The 18830-nt window shown below is 44.3% G+C and overlaps 1 protein-coding gene and 1 long non-coding RNA gene across 7 annotated transcripts in view; one reads left to right on the top strand and one right to left on the bottom strand.

Moving 5' to 3' along the window:
* The window catches only part of FGF1 (fibroblast growth factor 1), a 433963-nt gene that overhangs the window by 23902 nt on the left and 391231 nt on the right, over positions 1 to 18830 (bottom strand). For all 6 annotated transcript variants that reach the window (XM_085618132.1, XM_085618131.1, XM_085618133.1 and 3 more), the window contains exon 2: positions 8394 to 8575. In XM_085618132.1, the coding sequence (XP_085474258.1) occupies positions 8394 to 8562 (169 nt within the window). In that variant the 5' untranslated portion in view covers positions 8563 to 8575. The remainder of the gene's footprint in view (positions 1 to 8393; positions 8576 to 18830) is intronic.
* LOC146811093 (uncharacterized) lies at positions 83 to 18027 on the top strand. The gene is made up of 3 exons (XR_014966684.1): positions 83 to 312; positions 16264 to 16342; positions 17291 to 18027. It is a non-coding gene; the product is annotated as an uncharacterized LOC146811093 (long non-coding RNA).

Here is an 18830-nt window from a genome sequence, read left to right as displayed (position 1 = left end):
AAAAAAGACAGAAGTGGATGCCTGCTTGTGCCCTGGGGGGACTGACCAAAAAAAAAAAACACACAAAGGGAAACAAGGGATATCCAAGGATAAATATGAAGGAATCGCCAAATGGGTGGTGACGCGGATGTCAAAAACCACGCACAATAATGGAGGTGGACAAAGAGGGTGAGAGCCGTTCTCCGTCTGAAGCAGACCGCTCTGATGCTGGAGAGGACGAAGCGCATGAGCCCCGCAGACACTGCGCAGACTCCGCGTACATTTTAAGAATGGAAGGCATAGACGAGAAAGCGGATGAAGGAAGGATGAAAAGTAAGGAAGGTTGTAAAGAAGGAAGGGAGGAGAGCAAAGGATATACGGTGAAGGCAGACTAAAAGGAGAGGAAGGTAGAGGAGAAAGGGTAGGAAAGTAAGAAGCAACAAGTGGCGTTGAAGGTGAATCACTGAAAACAGTGGGTGTGCCGGCAGAGGAGGCTGGGTCTGCGCAGCAAAGCCGCGAAAGTGAAAGTGATCGTGATCGCGATCAAAGCGGCCGAGAAAGTGAAAGTAAGCAGTGCAAGCGCGCGCCCGCGCACATGCACTGTAGCTCTAGGCTGGCCTGGTAGCACTTTTTGAAGCCCATATTCAAAATGTCTCTTCGAGCCTTTGGCTCGCGAGACCTAAAAAAGTGTGTTCCTGCGGTGGGAAATAAGACTTTCTTTAGAACTTGCAGCTCACTCCCCTGCAAGCGCCAGCACATCATTTAAGGTGGTATTTCAGTAATGAGGTATATGAGAAAAAGCCACGCAGACGTCCTCAAACAGCTGCTTCCGCTCCGTCATGGCCCACGCAGCTTTAAACCAATCACAAGAAAAAATGGCTTGCCATCCCTCTTCCGGGCCCGAGGAGTCACCGGTCTCCCAGCCCTAACGAGAAGGATGTTCCCATGGGATTAATATGGCATTAATGTGGAAGATAGTTGGATTTTTGTACAGATATAGTTTTCACTGAAAGCAGCTTCTGGGCATTTTTAAGGGCGCAGGGAGGAACTAATATTTTTTATTTACTTTTCATCTAGTATTATTTTTTAATGCTGGGTCGAAAGCAGTGATTTCCGAATACGAAGGCTGCCCAGTCTCGATTCCACCTCGAGCCTCTTTCTTTCACCACCATATACTTCCTTTATCTTTATCTCACTCCTGCAGATTCTTTTTAATCTCTGCTTTCTCTCTTTGAGACAAAGGGCCTTATTACGAGTTCAGCGGTGAACCCGTGGTAGCGGTCCAACCACTGCAGGACTGCCCGCAGTATTACAACTGCAGAGCTCGGACCGCCACAAGACCGCTGGCACCGCAGCCATCAAGTATCCCGCTGGGCCAGCGGCCTTTCACTGGCAGGAATATGCTGGTGGTGCTGCAGCCGGCACACCGAGCATATTCCGAGTTCCCATTTCACAGCCCATTTCATGGAGGTGAACCCGCCATGAAAAGGGTGGTGAAATGTCAACAAAGGGGGCCTTAACAGGGCCCCCGCCGGATTGGGGCCTAGGGGTGCATGCTGGGGGTCAACATGTAGTGTCCCCCTGGTTTTGCAAACCACCCTCTTCCTGCAGGGTGTGGCATACATGCCACACCCTGCAGGAAGGTGCAGTGAGTGCTTTGACAGTGGCGGTCTGCATGATAGGCTCTTCTATGAGCATAGCAGACCCCGCAGGACCTCCTGCCAGACCAGGATTTTACTCATAATCTGGTGGGCGGTCACATCACGGCTTTAGCGGTCCTACAGCGGACGGCGAGTTGTACCATCCGCTGTAGGTCTGCCAAAGTCTTAATAAGGCCCTATCTTCCTATCTTTGTGTTTCTCCTTCATTCTCTGTTTTCTGCCTTTCTTTCTACTGCTCTGGGTTAAAGTCTAACGAAGAAACATAGTCCCTGTCCCTAAAAATGCGTGCTGGTGCCCACCACTTGTAACCACCTGCACAAATTAAGCAATGGCCGATTAACAAATAGGGGGAGTGACAGAGAGACAGTGTCCATTGAAGGTTTCAGGCGGTTATCTCCTGAGTTGAACTGGGTTGAGGACAGCCTTGAAGGGGAGAGTCCTCTGTGAAATTCAGTGACTGGCTGGCTGGTCTCTGTTCGGCTAGGAATGGGAGACAACGATACAAACTGAAAATGTCAGTGAGCCTTTAGGACTTTCAATGGTGTGATGTAGCACTCGTTGTTTCATCTGGACCGGGGGTGTCAGTTGTTTTCGGAATTAATTTCCTGCACCTCTGAGACTCAGAAGACTCAAGACCTGAAGCCACAAATGTTCAAAGGTACCCACGGCCAGAAGGTTCTCTAACGTTCCATAAATCCTCCAGGGAGTAGGCAGAAACATAAAATACCCACTCTACCACTGAGTGAGTGAAGCATTCAATTCCAGCCTTTTGAAGGAAGGTGCCAAGGAATTGCTTTACCCAGAAAAGTTTCCTTCTTCCTTTCCTTCTCTTTTCTCTGTTCCGTTTTTCTTTCATTCCAGACAACCTTCTTTCACTACTGCTTTCTTTGGTCCTCTGTCTCTCTTTCTTTCTTTGCATCCTTCTTTCCTCCTTTCTTCTGCACTCTCACTTTACACTTTACTCTTGCCGAAGAGACAAGCCCTGGGCGCTAAGCCATCTTTAGCCAAGTCTTTAATAGCCGGTCCAGCAATTATGCCTTGGGTGTCCGGCATCAGTTTGGATAAGAGGTATCCAGGGTGAGGCCATGCAGTCCCTAGTATAATGGGAACAGGTTCTTTAACTAAGACTTTTAATTGAAGGTGGGCAAGTGAAGAATGTTTAAAGCAGGAAAGATATGCCTGCAGCAACTCGGTCCAAGCGTAGTCCCAGTGGAGTGATTATTCTAGCCCGTGCATGGTGGGTGTTATTGTCCATTTGAACATATTGCCTATGGCAAGGGATTGTGAAGGGCTCATCAATCTGTGGATCCTCTTGTTTTTTTTGTATTCCAGCAGATTTCAGTTCCTACACCTATACCAGGTGAAAGTGGGTCCCACAAAGGGGGTTAGGGTTTTTATTGTGGGTCTATGAAAGGCATGCCCTTTGTTACTGTTTTTATGCAGCCTGTGAATGAACAAATGTATCTCAAGGTACAAGTAGTATGGGCCAATACTGCACCATCTGTGCTAGGTACAACATCAACCAAACATTTAAGGAGGTTCAAAAGCCAGTGAAAGGAATACTACTGATGACAAGAGGAAAATGAGGTACATCGCATGTCAAAGTGGTGGCAAGTGCATTTCTACTTTCAAACTCTGGTGGTAGTAACAGTGGGCTACCAAGCAGTGTCCAGAGGGTCCTAGTAGGACCTCAAACTGCTCCCAGCCAAGTTCATGTGGGCAGGAGATCTAGAAAATGAAATGCAACCTCACAGTGAGCAAATAAGTATTCTCCAAAACTATATGTCGGATGTGCATCTTGGAATTGCCCAGTCATGGCAAGTTTTTTGTTGTCCAGTCGGGGACACCTACAGGAATAATAGCTTCCAGTGAACACTGTTTCACCCGCCGAAGCAAGGACACTAGGTAAGGGCTAGGGGACACCTCACACATGGAGTAGTAAGAGTTTGAAAACAGTAACAAATACAATGATGGATACAGTGGTTTTTAGTTCTTTGTAGCTAGCCCCACACTCCAAGTACATCATAGAGTATCCGGCTGTAAGAAAGGCATAGCGATGCACCGGCTAAAAGGAGCAGGTCCAAATTTATGATGTGCATCTGTGTTTATGCATGGTTGGTGGCACCAGAGGCTTGCATGGCCAGGATGCAGACTGACGAGAAGATGGTGGAAGACTTGTGTGACTGGGGCAATCTGATCAATGCTGTGGTTGATTCCCCTGACAGAGAGCTTGGTTTGCAAGGTGCAGCTCATCGATATCGATGAGACGGCTAGCATCCAATGACTCCTATCATTTTGTGAGGGGCCTGGAAAGGGCACCGTGAGGATGTATGCATTCCTACATTTTGTTTTAGGAACCATCCTAGTGTTTGTTTGGTTACTTCATAAAACTCAAGAAAATCAAGAAATCCAGAATGTATGGAAAACTGGGGATAAGGGTGGAAAGTCAGGGCCCAAACAAATGGCGTGTCACTTTTGAATTCTAGCTGCGTAGTCCACCAGAACAGGCAGCAACTTCACTGGCGTTTTCACAGGTTTCCTACATTGTAGGGAAGAGAGAAGAGCAAATGGACATTGGACTATGGGCTGGGAAGTCACAGGCCATTCATTCCAAGTGGTAACACACTGCAGAAAGGCAAAGCAGAAGCCTGCTTTGCTAGATCAGACACACCAACATAGTCCATTGAATTTTGCTGGGCAGTTCAGAGACTTCTGGCCAGAAATAAAATATTATAGAAACTCCTAGGGGATCTTCAAGAGACCAGCCTTCAAAGACAGGCAAGACAGAATGGCCTTAACAGTGATGCAGTGAGCCAACATCTTGTACAATATGCAAAGTTCACCCAGCACATGGTCTTTATAGATACTAAAAACAGTCAGGCAAAAACAAAGGGGCACGTGACATTCTGCAGTCTTGTTGAACTGAATGGATTATATGAGTAGGGTCAGTAGACACTCGCGAGTGTACAGATATATCCCCGTGACCAGCATGCCAATCAGCTGCTACCAATTGTCAGTCTGCCCATAACCTTTCCTATGGGCAAGTGGTACACGGTGGGTGCATTTCCAGTCCATCAGTGTGTTGTGCTCTGTTGGCAAAGCATCAAAAACAACATGAATCATATTCAGGGGACTATTATCCGTACAGTGTCCACTGGAAACTTTAGTTCTGGTGAGTGTGGGGGGTGGGGCATCTATCATATCAAGACATAGGGTGGCTTTGATGTTAAAGTTGAATATCGATGTGGCTACCTAATAAACAATGACCATTTGTTTTCTGTCATTTCAATTACTAATACTTTGTTTACGGACTCTGGTCTTCCCTTTTCACTGCTTTTTAAGTAACGTCCGAGGCAGATTTTGTTCTTCATTCGACATAACCCTCTCGTTGAGTCTTCACTTAAAAGAAATAACTTTTATGCTCTTTTGCTTTTTATAAAAACCCAGTCTTTTGAGTTTAATGTGGTCCCCATCCAGGGATGCCTGCAGCTGTGCTTTCCCAACTGGGATAGTTATTGGCTTGACCCAATGGGATATGTGAAAACACTTGTGTTTGTACATGTTAAGTCTAACTAAAAATGTAAATGCAACTGGGTACAAGATAACTATGGAGATAATTCACAAAGCTGTGTGTGCATCTAAATTAAACTCAGGCATGGAATTATGACCTTTACTAGTGTAAATTAATGTTTTTGGTCACGTAACATAAATTTCCACTTTTAAATTGATTTACTCCATTCAAGCCAAGAGTAAGTCGTAATCAAGGGTGACAATTCCGAGAGAACACATCCAAAATTGTTGGGGAAAAGGGAAATTATTTTTTACATAAGGAAAAATATTTTCCTTGAGGAAAGACACTGACCTGAATATGCAAAACCTTTGAAGCCCCCAGACCCACTTTATTACAGGACTTATGCTCTGGCTTTGAGCACTCGTTAACAGCAACACCTCAAACTAATCTACAACTCGACCTCTGGGGGAAAAATATATATATATGTACATGTAACTGAATTAGATTATCAGATCGCATCTAGAATACTCATGCCGTGAGCATCTACACCTACTGGTAAGATCATTTTAATGCCGCTACCAACAGAAGTTTGGCGTAAGTGCGATCTATTTTAAATAAATATAACATAATGTTTTATTTCAGTAGCTGTTCTGTTTTTCTAGCATACTACTTTCAAAAGAGAGCTGAACATGTTTCTAAGTGAACACGACTCCTTTCATAAGTCCCTTGTCTGGGGATTTGCTTCTTCCTTGCTTTTCCTTCTCACAATATGGTAGCAGCAGCCCGTCAGTGAGGGTGTAGGGGTTCTGCCCCTTTCCCAGTGCACGAGTGATGGTCAGGCTGAGCATAGGTCAGCCGGACAGAAAATAATCATATCAGATTCAGACAGCCAGGCTCTTTAAAAGCACAAATGCGCTGGTATCAGGCACCCAGGATTTGCTGGACTGATGATCTCACAACTCTGAGGACAATGACATCATTAGCCTGGCAAAGCCCTATGAAGATCCCCCCTCTGATGCCACGGGGAGCATTTCTGATAGAATCAGCCCTTGGAGAGTTAGGTTTAAGCCCTGAAGTGCCCACGGGCGATTGTCATTTAGCGAAGCCTCATACCATTTTTTCCCAACTTGTCACAAATTGGGGTGGAATCAACAAGTCTCACTGATCCCACCCCACTATGTGACAAGTTAGGAAAGGTCCTGCTCACATTGGCTGATACTTACCAAGGCTAGCCAACGAGAAGCGGCAGCAGGATCTTTCTATCCTGCTGCCCGAGGTGGCCTGAAGCGGACAATTTTGCTACTCCCTTCACGACCTGCTGGTCCTGGATTTCAGCTGCAGCCCTCCAGCTAAATGTTTAATTAAATATTTGGGTGCCTGTGCACATATAGAGGTATGTTTAATTACGAGTGTGCTAGTGAGGGCGGGGGTCTATGTATGTTGTTTGTGTGTATGTGAGTGAGTGGAAGAGGTGTGGTGCAACAGCCAGGTTGCCTGACTCCGGACCACAGGGTTCACGGTTCGATCCACGGCGCCAGGTTAGCCCAGCACCATGTGACTCTGGGCAATAGCTTGCTTAATCTTCTCGATGGCCCCCAGCGCCGGTACACTTCTCCGGAGGTAGCTGTGCGCTTCGCAAATGCTGGTATTTCATTTATTGGGTGGCTGTGAGTATCTGTGTCCGTGTGAAGGTGTAAGTATATGCTTGTGGATGGGTGGAAATTAGTGTGTGGGCATGTGTGCCCACTCCACAACTTCCACAAGCAGCCACCACTGCAATACGGTACAGGTTGGTAATTCTAGCAAGCAGAGGTACGCCTGCGGCCTCAGGCCATGCCGTACATCCACTGCCTGTGCCTTAGGAGCCTACTGGACATGGCTCTTGTCTATGCTCATCGGGCTCTGGGTACAATGCATGGCTCTCAATCACAGTTCCACCCATTATCTCGTCCTCTGTGACTATTTTGCATTGAGTGTGATTATTTCTTATAAGATTGATGCAGATCACTGCCTGCAAATGAAACCACAAAGCCCTGCCACTGTCTTGGAACTGGTGCAACTCATTAGACCATGGCAACACTTTGTCACATCTTGCAACGTGACCAGCTCCCAAACACTGTAAAAACACGTTTTTGAACATAAGGGGCAGGAGACTCAAAACCCTATTCAGATAAAAGAAAATAAGTTGGGTAAGGGTTTGGATAATTTGATATTGAACGGAAAACAGATCAGAGTACAATCCTAGAAAGAGTTGATCTTGGCTAACATTGATCAAAGTTTTGATAGCTCTTGGTAGACAGAAAATGTACAACAATGTTTAATTTCTACCCTCATCCTGTAAATGATGCCCTAGGAGGCCTTGAAGCCGTGGATAGAAGAATGTAGCTCGGAAAGGAAGTGTAGCTATTTAAAGGGGGCATAGATAAGCCCATCGAGTTCTATGAATCGGAAGTAAACTCTCTGACACTGGAGGGCAAATGTTGTGGGTTAGGGGCTAAAGAAAAATAGGAATGTGGCATTTGATCTCCAATGAGTTTTTCTTTTTACCTCTTCAGTCTCCTCTCCTCCAATTCCCCTTCGCTTGAGTTATAGGAGAGAACATAGGTTTGTACAAACAGAAAAATGTATAATATTTAAAAAATGAAGGCACGTGTTAAAAGCCAGAGACATGGTAAAGGGTTAGACATTGTAATAGGTAAGGGAAACCCGTTTTGATCTTTTCAGGTTATTTGCCTGCAAGGCAAGGACAGATGACAATCCTCATGCATCGTTTTATATTTGCTAAAGTTGTTTTCTGTATTGTGATTCTAGCATTATCAAGATTTAGACTCCTGGGTATTTTATTTGATAAATTTACTGTGTAAGAGTTACATCTGACTTATATCCCCTTAATATGCTCGAGTCAACAGAATGGAAGGATCGCTGATTTATCCTAATTTACTTTTAACTGGTGTTTAACAAAGGTTGCTGTTGTGTCTGTCATGGCCCTAATTCAATAATACAAACTGTACCCCATAATAGGCCCATAATTTAATTTCTAAATTCCCTAAACACCATTGTTAACCTATTTAGTGTTGTAAGATCCTTTTTAAAGACAGAACATCACTTATGTGAGACAATATGCATTCTTGTCTAATTCAACAGTTCACTTACAAAAAGGGGCCACAAACACAACTTGAAGAATACACATGCCTGCTGAGAAGCGTATAGCCAATACATGACAAATGGTACAATTCACATACTGTGTGGGTCACTCCGGTCTCTTGTCCCATCCACCTTGCCATCTGGGAGTATTCGCAAGAAGTACCCTCCGTTGCTGCAGTACAGGAGCTTAGGCCTCTGGTAGTTTCCATTTGGAAGTTTAAATCTTTCTGTCAGGGCTGCAAATGTTGTGATCTCCCCTTCAGCCATGGTGCTTCAAGGCCTGTAAGAGAGTCAATATGTTACTCATGATATCAGCAACAAGGTGGTCAGTAAATAGTTTGAGCCGAGTCTCAAAATGTGAAGTCTGAGGTTCTACAATGCCCACAAAGGGTTTTTGAAAAAACATCTGACTCTCTCATTGAAACAAATGACGACATGCAAGTTGATACTGACTTCAGATGTAGACATTTAGGCCCATGTAGTCTGCCTATTACACTTTCTGGTACATCAAGATCTGTAATTGTCCTCAAACTACAATCACGCCCGCCTACCTCCACTGCCTAACACATTTGGAGTAGAGTCAATCTCATGGCCTCTGCCCAGCCCTAATGGTTTTTGGAGGCATTGGCATGTCAAGAAATCTCCAGTTTGCTTTTACCAACTTAATAGCAGAACATTTAGCAAGCTCCAAATGGGTTGGACAGTCCTGAAATATGATTTACACAATCCTATCCACTAGGATGTCTGAAATTCCGAGCAGCTTTGCATACCTTAAAAGCTCAATCCTAGATACATTTTCAAAGTTTAATAATTTGGCAAAGGGCTTTTGTGGTGCTTATTTCCCTGAAATATGCTTTTGCAGCACCCCCTAAACTTTTTTTTAACTTTGTGATGTTATTAAACTACACAAAGCTTGGAAATATTTGTAAAATGTCATGCACTCCTACTGTTTGACTAGTCCAGTCCTGAAATGGTTTTGCTCCATGGGAGCGACTGAACCTGTGTCTTAAATGTGAGAGGTGACTGGCCTACTCCCCATGTCCCTAAGAGTGTCAAGGATTAGACACTGTGAATGTCTGTGAAGCTTTGTCCTTGATTGCCTGAAGAAATGGTGTCTCCTTCCAGTAGTCACTTCTCACTTCATATACATGGGAATGGCGTCACGTGTCTTCATAAGAAAGTCTCAGTTCGGAGGAAAAGCCTCAAAGGGCAGAAAAAAACTCCTTGGCAATCTTGATGGTTCTTTAATGAAGATGGTCAGTAATGCAATGTAGATTAACATGGCACCAAACCCTCTCTGAGTCGAGGTGGAGAATAGAGTATAGCATTTGTGTTCCAGGAGATAAGAGTTCAAATGGAATCTGACTGTTGAAGAATAGAACAAACAAGCATTTGCAATGCAATAGGTCTCGCATTTATAAGAGTTTGAGCTATTGGCATTGTAAAATTACAATGCCTTTTATTTATGTTTTGGTTTTAAAACAAATAAAAGGCATTGTCATTTACAATGTCAGTAGCATAAACTCGCATAAAAGCAGTGTGTGGAGTGCAGCAGTGTGCGGCGTGCAGCAGTGTATGGCATGCAGCAGTGTGAGGCGTGCAGCAGTGTAAGGCGTGCAGCAGTGTGCGGCGTGCAGCAGTGTGCGGCGTGCAGCCGTGTGTGGCGTGCAGCAGTGTGTGGCGTGCAGCAGTGTGCGGCGTGCAGCAGTGTGTGGCGTGCAGCAGTGTTTCGTGTAGCAGTGTGAGGCATGCAGCACTGTGTGGCATGCAGCGGCGTGCAGCAGTGTGCGGCGTGCAGCAGTGTGCGGCATGCAGCAGTGTGCTGCGTGCAGCAGTGTCGTGCAGCATGCAGCATCGAGTAATGCAGCAGTGTGCAGCAGTGTGTGGCGTGCAGCAGTGTGCAGCGTGCAGCAGTGTGTGCCGTGCAGCAGAGTGTGGCGTGCCGCAGTGTTACGTGTAGCATTGTGCAGCGTGCAGCAGTGTGTGGCGTGCAGCAGTGTGTGGCGTGCAGCAGTGTGTGGCGTGCAGCAGTGTTTCGTGTAGCAGGGTGCGGCGTGCAGCAGTGTGCGGCGTGCAGCAGTGTGCTGCGTGCAGCAGTGTGTAGCGTGCAGCAGTGTGTGGCGTGCAGCAGTGTGTGGCGTGCAGCGGCATGCAGCAGTGTGTGGCATGCAGCAGTGTGCGGCGTGCAGCAGTGTGCGGCGTGCAGCAGTGTGAGGCATGCAGCAGTGTGAGGCATGCAGCAGTGTGCGGCATGCAGCAGTGTGAGGCGTGCAGCAGTGTGCGGCATGCAGCAGTGTGAGGCGTGCAGCAGTGTGAGGCGTGCAGCAGTGTGAGGCGTGCAGCAGTGTGTGGCGTGCAGCAGTGTGAGGCGTGCAGCAGTGTGAGGCATGCAGCAGTGTTTTGTGTAGCAGTGTGAGGCGTGCAGCAGTGTGCGGCGTGCAGCAGTGTGTAATGCAGCAGTGTGCGCAGCAGTGAGTGGCGTGCGGTAGTGTGCGGCGTGCCGCAGTGTGCGGCATGCAGCAGTGTGTGGCGTGCAGCAGTGTGTGGCGTGCAGCAGTGTGTGGCGTGCAGCAGTGTGTGGCGTGGTTTGTAAACAACAAGAAAAGCGGGCATCAAAGTAAGGGTGGGAGGGAACGAGCATATGGGGTGTGAGTTATAATGAAAGTTAATTGTTGTAAGAGGGGATGCAGGAAGTGAGGCCGAGCGCGCGCTGGCGAAAGCAGTCTGCTGCTTTCAAGTCCGATGCCAGATGCCAGCTTCGCGCTTGAATGCCTCACATGCACTGGCCATAAACCGCATTCCTAAGGTCTTGTGCCCCTTACTAAATCTCTCTGAATGCGTGAGGCGGCGCACGCGCAGGAAGTAGCTGGTGGCAAATGGAATGCGCGAGGTTGTGCGCGTAACCGCCACCCGATCCGCCTGGGAAGCCTTTGGGAGCATTTTCTGAAGCCCCTACATAAGTCTCGCTGGGCGATCGCTTACGCGATAGCCAGGCGAGACCTAAAAACAGGGACAAAATGACATCACAACAAAAAAACGATCCTTATCTTAGTTTGGGAACTTCAGACAACAATATGTAGAAAGGCAACCATCTCAGAAAGGCCTGCACATAAAACTAGGAAAGCCTACCTCTTCAGGAATAAGTCATTGTTTTGGTATGAGAACAACAATCCTAAGTGTGACATCTCCCTGTGTCAGTGTACTGTGCAGGCTATATAACACCTGTCGAAGTGACCACGACCACTAAATGCTGATGCAATTTGGACAGCTTAGATGCCTACTTTTGTACTTGTCTTGAGCAGTGTTTCAACACAATGTGGAGTTTAAAATATCCGAAAACATATAATTTGGGAAAAAATATAATGATGAAAAAATATTGTGGTATACAATATCATTGTTAAAATATAGATTTTCTGGTAAATAATATTGTTTTCAAGAATAGCGTCGTTTTTAATATTTTCAAAGATATAGTTGTAAATAATATTGTTTTTATAATCACTTTGATGTGTATTCGTTACTTTATTAATTTTAGGAGTTAGTATTGTTGGTATAATTGCTAATAATTCTATAAAATATAGTTTGTAATTTGAAGTGATTTGGTATTTTTTTTAAAAATGTTATTAGTAATTTATAATGTTGTATAGCGTGTTGCTGGGTTTGTAGATGGATAGGACAGGATGCAATTTAAATTAGAAACACTTTTAATGTAATATTATTTTGTTTCTTATTGTTAATTTCCTAATTGATTAATAATTATATAAATATTTTCAGTTTTTTTATTATATGACTTTATTTGTATTTTAGAATCATAGACATGCAGTTTTAATATAGGAAGTATCAGAGAGCTGTTCATCTACCCCCTCCCTCCCCCCACCTCATACAACAGCAGATAGGATCCAGTGCATTCACATTACACATTCTGTAAGGAGATCTGCTCTTCCAGCTCTGTTCAAAGATTTTCATGCCAAAATGCAACCATTAGCTTCCCTCCATCCCCCCCCCATGTCCGTGTCTAAACTCTTCGTGTTCTCCCAGATTATATTGTGTATGTGCATGGCAGATATCCTAGAGTATCCCTGTTGTCTGCCTACCAATAGCCATCCGTTCATCAGTACGTCGGTTGTATTCTGGTCTCCTACTCATCAGTATTGTTCGTCTCACCCAAGGCCTGCGGGTCCAGAAGATCCACCAGCATCGATGACCATGCCCTGAGATCGTCTTCAAGTTTTTTGCCCATTCGGACATGTTTCGTTCGGACCGCTTCCACGGTAACCCACTCACACATGTCTTTCAGACATGTCTACGCAAGCGGGGGTGTGGGGCGCAACCACATTATCGTAATGCGCCTTTTTGCCAGGACCGGCCCCAAAAGGTCAAATCTTCTGCTCAACTTCTTATTTTTGGGTGCTGGAAGCAGCCACAGCAACACAGCCTGAACCTCTCTGGACACCACCCAACCCGTAGCTCCCTTTAAACTTGCCAGTACCATCTCCTGGTAGGGCATCAGAGTTGGAGAGGTACATACCACAGTAAAAATTCAGCCTCTGTCGCTCCACACCGGGGGTGCGCACCCAAACGGTCCCAGTAGATTCTACTTAGCGTACGGGGGTTAAGATAAGTCTGATGTACAAAATTGTATTGAATGAGTTTAAACCGTGCATTAGAGCTTGCTCCCCTAACACCCTCATGTACTCTCAGCCATTCTCGCTCCGTAGGAGGTTACCCAACTATATCGTCCCACTTCACCTGCACCGGGAGAGGCCCTCCCCGGACTATCATCTTGGAGCACCCGATATAAATGAGACACCAATTGGCGTCCCTGGGCCATGTAGAGCATTACTCACGCAAAGTTGGTGCAAGGGACTCATCTGGAAAGGATGGCCAGATCTTCTGAGCTACCTGTGAAATCTTCTTGTATTGTAAGAACTGCCCTGTTCTCAGTGCGAAGGAGGTCTCTGCCTCACCCGTGTTAGCAAACACCTGTTTTCATAAAGGTCTCCCATTCGCTGGCATTCACCCTCCTGCCACCTCCGCACCGACACAGAGTCCGCTATACGCTGAAAGGATTTCACCACCCACAGTGGCTTGTCTGGGGCATAGGGAGAGCGTTGTACTACCCTAGGGACAGCAGACTCCCAAACATCAGCCACATGCTGGATAATGTAGGGGAGGACAGTGGGAACCCCAGAGCCGAGTTCTGGTAAGGACCGACCCCCGTACGTGCCCACCAAGAGCTGCTTTTCCCAATTGTCGTCATTGTCCAGCCAATGGATAATTTACAACAAAAGGGGTGGCTATGCTTATTGTCTGCACATCAATCATATTGCATCCAATAGTTTGTAAGATAAGAATTAGTGTATTGATATAACCTGTGAAAAATCTAACAATCAGGAAGAAAAAAAATAGGTAGTTCAATTGTGGTGCTCACATGGTGGCAGCACCCAGCCACCTAGGGTGTATTTTACTATACTGTACGAACAGTCTGAGACAAATTGCAGCAATGGCATCAAAGTGCACACTTGTGATTCAATATATTCCTTGATAAGAAAAGGATGAATAGATGTTTGATGGTTCAATGTGATCTCTCCATTTATTATTCCCTATGCATCGTGGTGTGGACAATTTTGCGGGCAATGTTGTTCTCATGAACAAAACAGATTAGATCAAGGATATCAATAGACAACTGGGAGATATAGCAGCCTATCAGAAATTGAATAGTAATCCCTTGAGAGACACAAATGTGTGGGTGGAAGCCTGTTTGAAACATTTGAGGGACTGGTGCTTAACATCTGATACTGAGTACTGCTACCTTTAGAATCAAACTCCCAGATGCCCATGCATCTATATCTTACCTAAAATACACAAGGGGCTTGTCCCCCCACCCCAGGGAGGCCGATCATTTCGGGTATAAGTTCCCCGACTGAAAGGTTGTCTGAATATATAGATATATACCTTCAACCGTTTGTTCACAACCTGCGCTCTTATATTAAGGACACATGATACCTACTCAGTAAAAGTTTGGATTATGAATGGATTGAGGGATATTTTTGGGTGACACTGGACGTGTGCGCTCTATATAAATGTATACCTATGAACAAGGGCATTGAGGCAGTACAGCATTTTTTGGACACTAGATCAGCTACATTGTTTGAACACATGTAAATGCTATTACATCTCATACGCCTTGTAAACGAAAACAACATATTTACGCATAATGGAGAGTGGTACCACCAAGTGCAGGGTATGGCCATGGGAGCCCGCTTATCACCATCTTTTGCGAATATGTACATGGGTCTGTTTGAAAAGGTACACATTTGGAGAGATGACCCTAATGAATTTTTGGACCATATATTGTACTGGGGTTGTTATATCGGCAATGTGATCATGTCTGGTCAGGAGACAGTGACACTCTAACCATGTTTTGCACCTAGCTGCAGCATCACAAATACGGGCAATTCCCTTTGGTGAAATGATCAGAACCAAAAGGAATTGCAGCAAAATGGATGCCCTGGATGTTGAACTAGACAAGGTTGAAAAAAGATTCACCATTAGGGGCTATGGGAAGGATATGCTAGAGAATTCAAGATGAAAATTGTCCCACATCAAACGGGAAAATCTTTTGCTGACTTTAGGGAGGAAAAATAGTAAGAGTAATACACCTAAATGGCTTGCATTTACCACACCTTTTTCTGCTCTGAGGTCGGAAATATATAAAATCTTAACTAGACATTGATACTAACACATGATCCAACTCTAAAGAAAGTGATTGAAACAGACCCACAATCGTACATGGTAGGGGTACTGCACTTAGTCAAACACTATGCTACAGTTACATTCCTCCAGACACACAGAGGACTTGGTTGCCACCCACGCCTAAAGGACTCTACAAATGCGGAATGTGTAGTATTTGCAGTTTTGAATTGGACAAAACAAAATCTTTCCATTACAACACGGGAAAGACGTACAGGATTGACAATTTGATCAGTTGTAACACCAAATATGCGGTGTATTGTATGCAATGCATATGTGGCCAAATATATGTAGGCAGCACCATCAGGCCATTAAAAGAGTGTCTAAGGACGACACGAAACAACAAGGCACATCAACCAGTAGCGGCACATTACAATTCGGTACACGAAGCAGACAAATTAATGAACATTGGATTCCATGGCATTGACATCACTGGTCATATGCCTAGAGGAGGTGACAGGACCATGTCACTTAGACAATTGAAGAGCAAATGGATTATTAAGCTCAGAGAGTTGGAAATGGGCTTAAACACTGACAATTAACTACATGTCTTTCTCTAACACAACCAGTACCAACAGTGGCACACTTCATATTATAATTCTTGGAAAGTAATACGTATAAAAAGTGTGTATATGCAGTATGAATTTTGTTAAATGTGGTAAGTCATATCAATGAGTAAGCTATATTTGAGAACATCTAACGAATAGGAAAATGTTATATTGATTTAGGCAAACACTTGTTTGTTGTAATGATTACTGACTATGTAAATGACATGGGTGGAGGATTCGGAGCTAACACATCCTACTTCCATGCACACTACCCAAGATGGGTCTGACACTTGTATATAGTTAACATACCAACAGACTAACACAAGCATGATAATAATGCAATTTTCAAACTCTCTCTCATGCATGACTCGTATATTTATAATGGACATTTCAATTATACACTCTTCACTTCTACAAATGGTAACCACGTTGCAACTACAGTTTTAGTCCTCGTTCTCTATTGTTGAACTTCCACGTGACCATGGTCACGCAACCATGGCACAATTACTTACTTCTGGGCAACACGTACGTTGGTTCGGGAACCATGGCGAAGCTACAGTACCAAAAATGGGTAAGCCATTTTTAGAACTGTTGTGCGGGCGGTAAGAATTACATGCTTAAACATTTGTGAGTGACTCCTCAATCACAAAGTACTTTGTCTCACTTACAGCACAGACTCATCATGGTCCTGCTGCACTCTTGAATTTACTGGGGCTCTATAAGTACGCAGGAACTACATTGAAGCTACGGTAAGTGTTTAGATTTTTTAAACTATTCACGTTCCCGCATATTCTTTAATATTGGTCTTAATGGGAGAGCATACAACCGCGCTCGCACAACATGAACCTTGATAGGCAAGCGTCAATTATTGTGGATGCTCGACTAGACTTTTGACAACTGTTTAGGACGTGCAAGGACTTTAATATTGGTATTTTGAATACATACCGCACTGATCAACCTCACTAAGCATTATTGTGAAACTGTGTTGTAACCAATATATAGAAGTGACATTCCATTGAATGGTAGAGTTGTTTTACTAGTAGTATGGAAACTTTAACTTTGGAAGGATATGAGAGTATAATTAACGGGTTCATTATAACTTGGACTCACACTATACTTATGGTCAGTTTATGATGCGAATGCCACACACTACATCACGTAACTTACTTGCACATTTCATTGATAGAATTGACTGGACCGTCGGGGGCCCTCAGACTGAAAGCTGCCTTTGTTCACCTGAAGAACACCCAAGAATATGCAACTTTCCCGCGCATACTGTGACATGTTTTTGGGACACCACAAATTATGAACTTGCATCATGTGGTTCCTTCTGGAGACTGATTTTAGGTAGATATTTTAAACACACAGACACCCTACACTTACAAGCATGCCACCAGATCGTTGAATATTTTTTACAACATTCACCCTGTCACACACCTTTTTGTGTGCAATCTATATAATTTATTTTATGCTCATGCACTAACAATGTTTGCAGAGGTCATATCATTATCTCTTTGCCCCACACAAATGCTCACCTCTCATGTTTCTTGGTATCACATAAATTAAAGCACTAGATAACTGTAGCTAGTACATTTCTGTATCTCCTCCTCACGATATAGCATGTGAGCACAATCACTGGGATTGTTGCAATACCAAGTTTGCTGAGCATGTCTAAAATACTGTATATGATTTCGCAGCCTTGAAGAAGTCCTGTGGACGAAACACGTATCTGTTGCCTGAAAGATCCGATTGTACGCACCACGATGCATATGGAATAATAAATGGAGAGATCACATTGAACCATCAAGTGACTGTACGGAATGAAGGAGTGAAGAGATTTGTTTAAAAGCAATGTGGCAATGATTTTACGGTATGAAGGATTGCTATATGGAGTGAAGAGAACTGTTTAAAAGAACTATGGCAGTATTGCAATAGAGTGAAAGCTTCTTGATATTATGAAACCTATCAACAAGGAAATCTATGTGGATTTGTCATTTAAATCCCCAATAGGTGGAACATTACCTTAAGGAAGTTGTCAATTGGCGCCATTATTTGTGAACTATACTGTCATGGCTGCAAAGAACATTGGTTCCCGTATGGAGGTAGTAGCAGTCCTCTGTCTCTTTCCATGATTTACCATCCAACGAGAATACATTGCTTGCTTTTAAACGTAATGAGTTCATTGTGGTACTGTTTGAAAGCGAGTTTTGAGAAACACAAATGCCGAAACGCGTCAACTTGCTATTAAAATAATTTACAATTGACCCTGTGACTGCTTCGCAATTCCTTTGGGACTACATGAGACTATTATTATCTACTGGCGGTCGCCAGTAGATAGTTATAGTTACAACCTAGTTTCCATAGGAAATCTCAAAATTCTATTTTGAATAACTTTGGCGCCGGTTGACGAATTCTCGCGAAATTTTCAAAACAAATGGGGCGCTCCGTTCAGCTCCTACCCTGAAAGTCTCGGGGTGATTCATCAAGCGGGGGCCGAGAAAAAGGGGGTCCCAAAACACGTTTTCCCCATGCATTTTTCCATAGGACCTTTAGTCGAAGGTACAGCCCGAACGGCTGAACAGGATTACGTGAAATTTGGCAGAGAGGTAGCCATAAGGTCAAGGAAGTGCCTTTTGAAGGTCTCGTGTAAATCTGTTCAGTATTCCCTGAGAAAATAGCATTTAAAAGCATATAAATATCTATACGCGCGCACCGTGCGCGCAATGTGCGCGCACCCTGCCGTGCGCGAGCGCAATTCTGATTGGTTGTTAGATGTCGGTAAACATTCGAATCGGTCGAAACCAGGAAGTGTCGGCCGCCATTTTGTCTCTCGCAGTCTGAGGGGGTGAAAAACAAAGGTGGAGAACGTGAAAAGGGGGCAGGGTGGACAGTTCCTGACCCCCTAGCCTTTGTCAGGGGGTCCCAGAAGGACCTCCAAAGGCAAAAAAAAGATTTTATTTTTTTTTCAAAAAATCGCGGAGTGCGCGCACTGTGCGCGCACGCCGAAAAAACACACGTAAAATTTTTTTAAAAAATTTTTAACGGAAAATTAAGCGAGGTTTGCGCACCGTGCGCGCACGCTAAAAATCCCCTAAAAAAAATAAAAAATACATACATAAATTAGCATTTAAAAAACCTTTGAAATTCACTGAAAAAAACATAGGTTTCACACACGTTATAGTTACGAATTAGCATTTAAAAAACCTTGCAAATTCACTTAAAAAACCATAGGTTTCA

The sequence above is a fragment of the Triturus cristatus genome, chromosome 7 (genome assembly GCF_964204655.1).
Source record: "Triturus cristatus chromosome 7, aTriCri1.1, whole genome shotgun sequence".
NCBI lineage: Eukaryota > Metazoa > Chordata > Amphibia > Caudata > Salamandridae > Triturus > Triturus cristatus.
The sequence above is the reverse complement of the archived record's forward strand: the minus strand, read 5'-3'. Positions and strand labels throughout refer to the sequence as shown.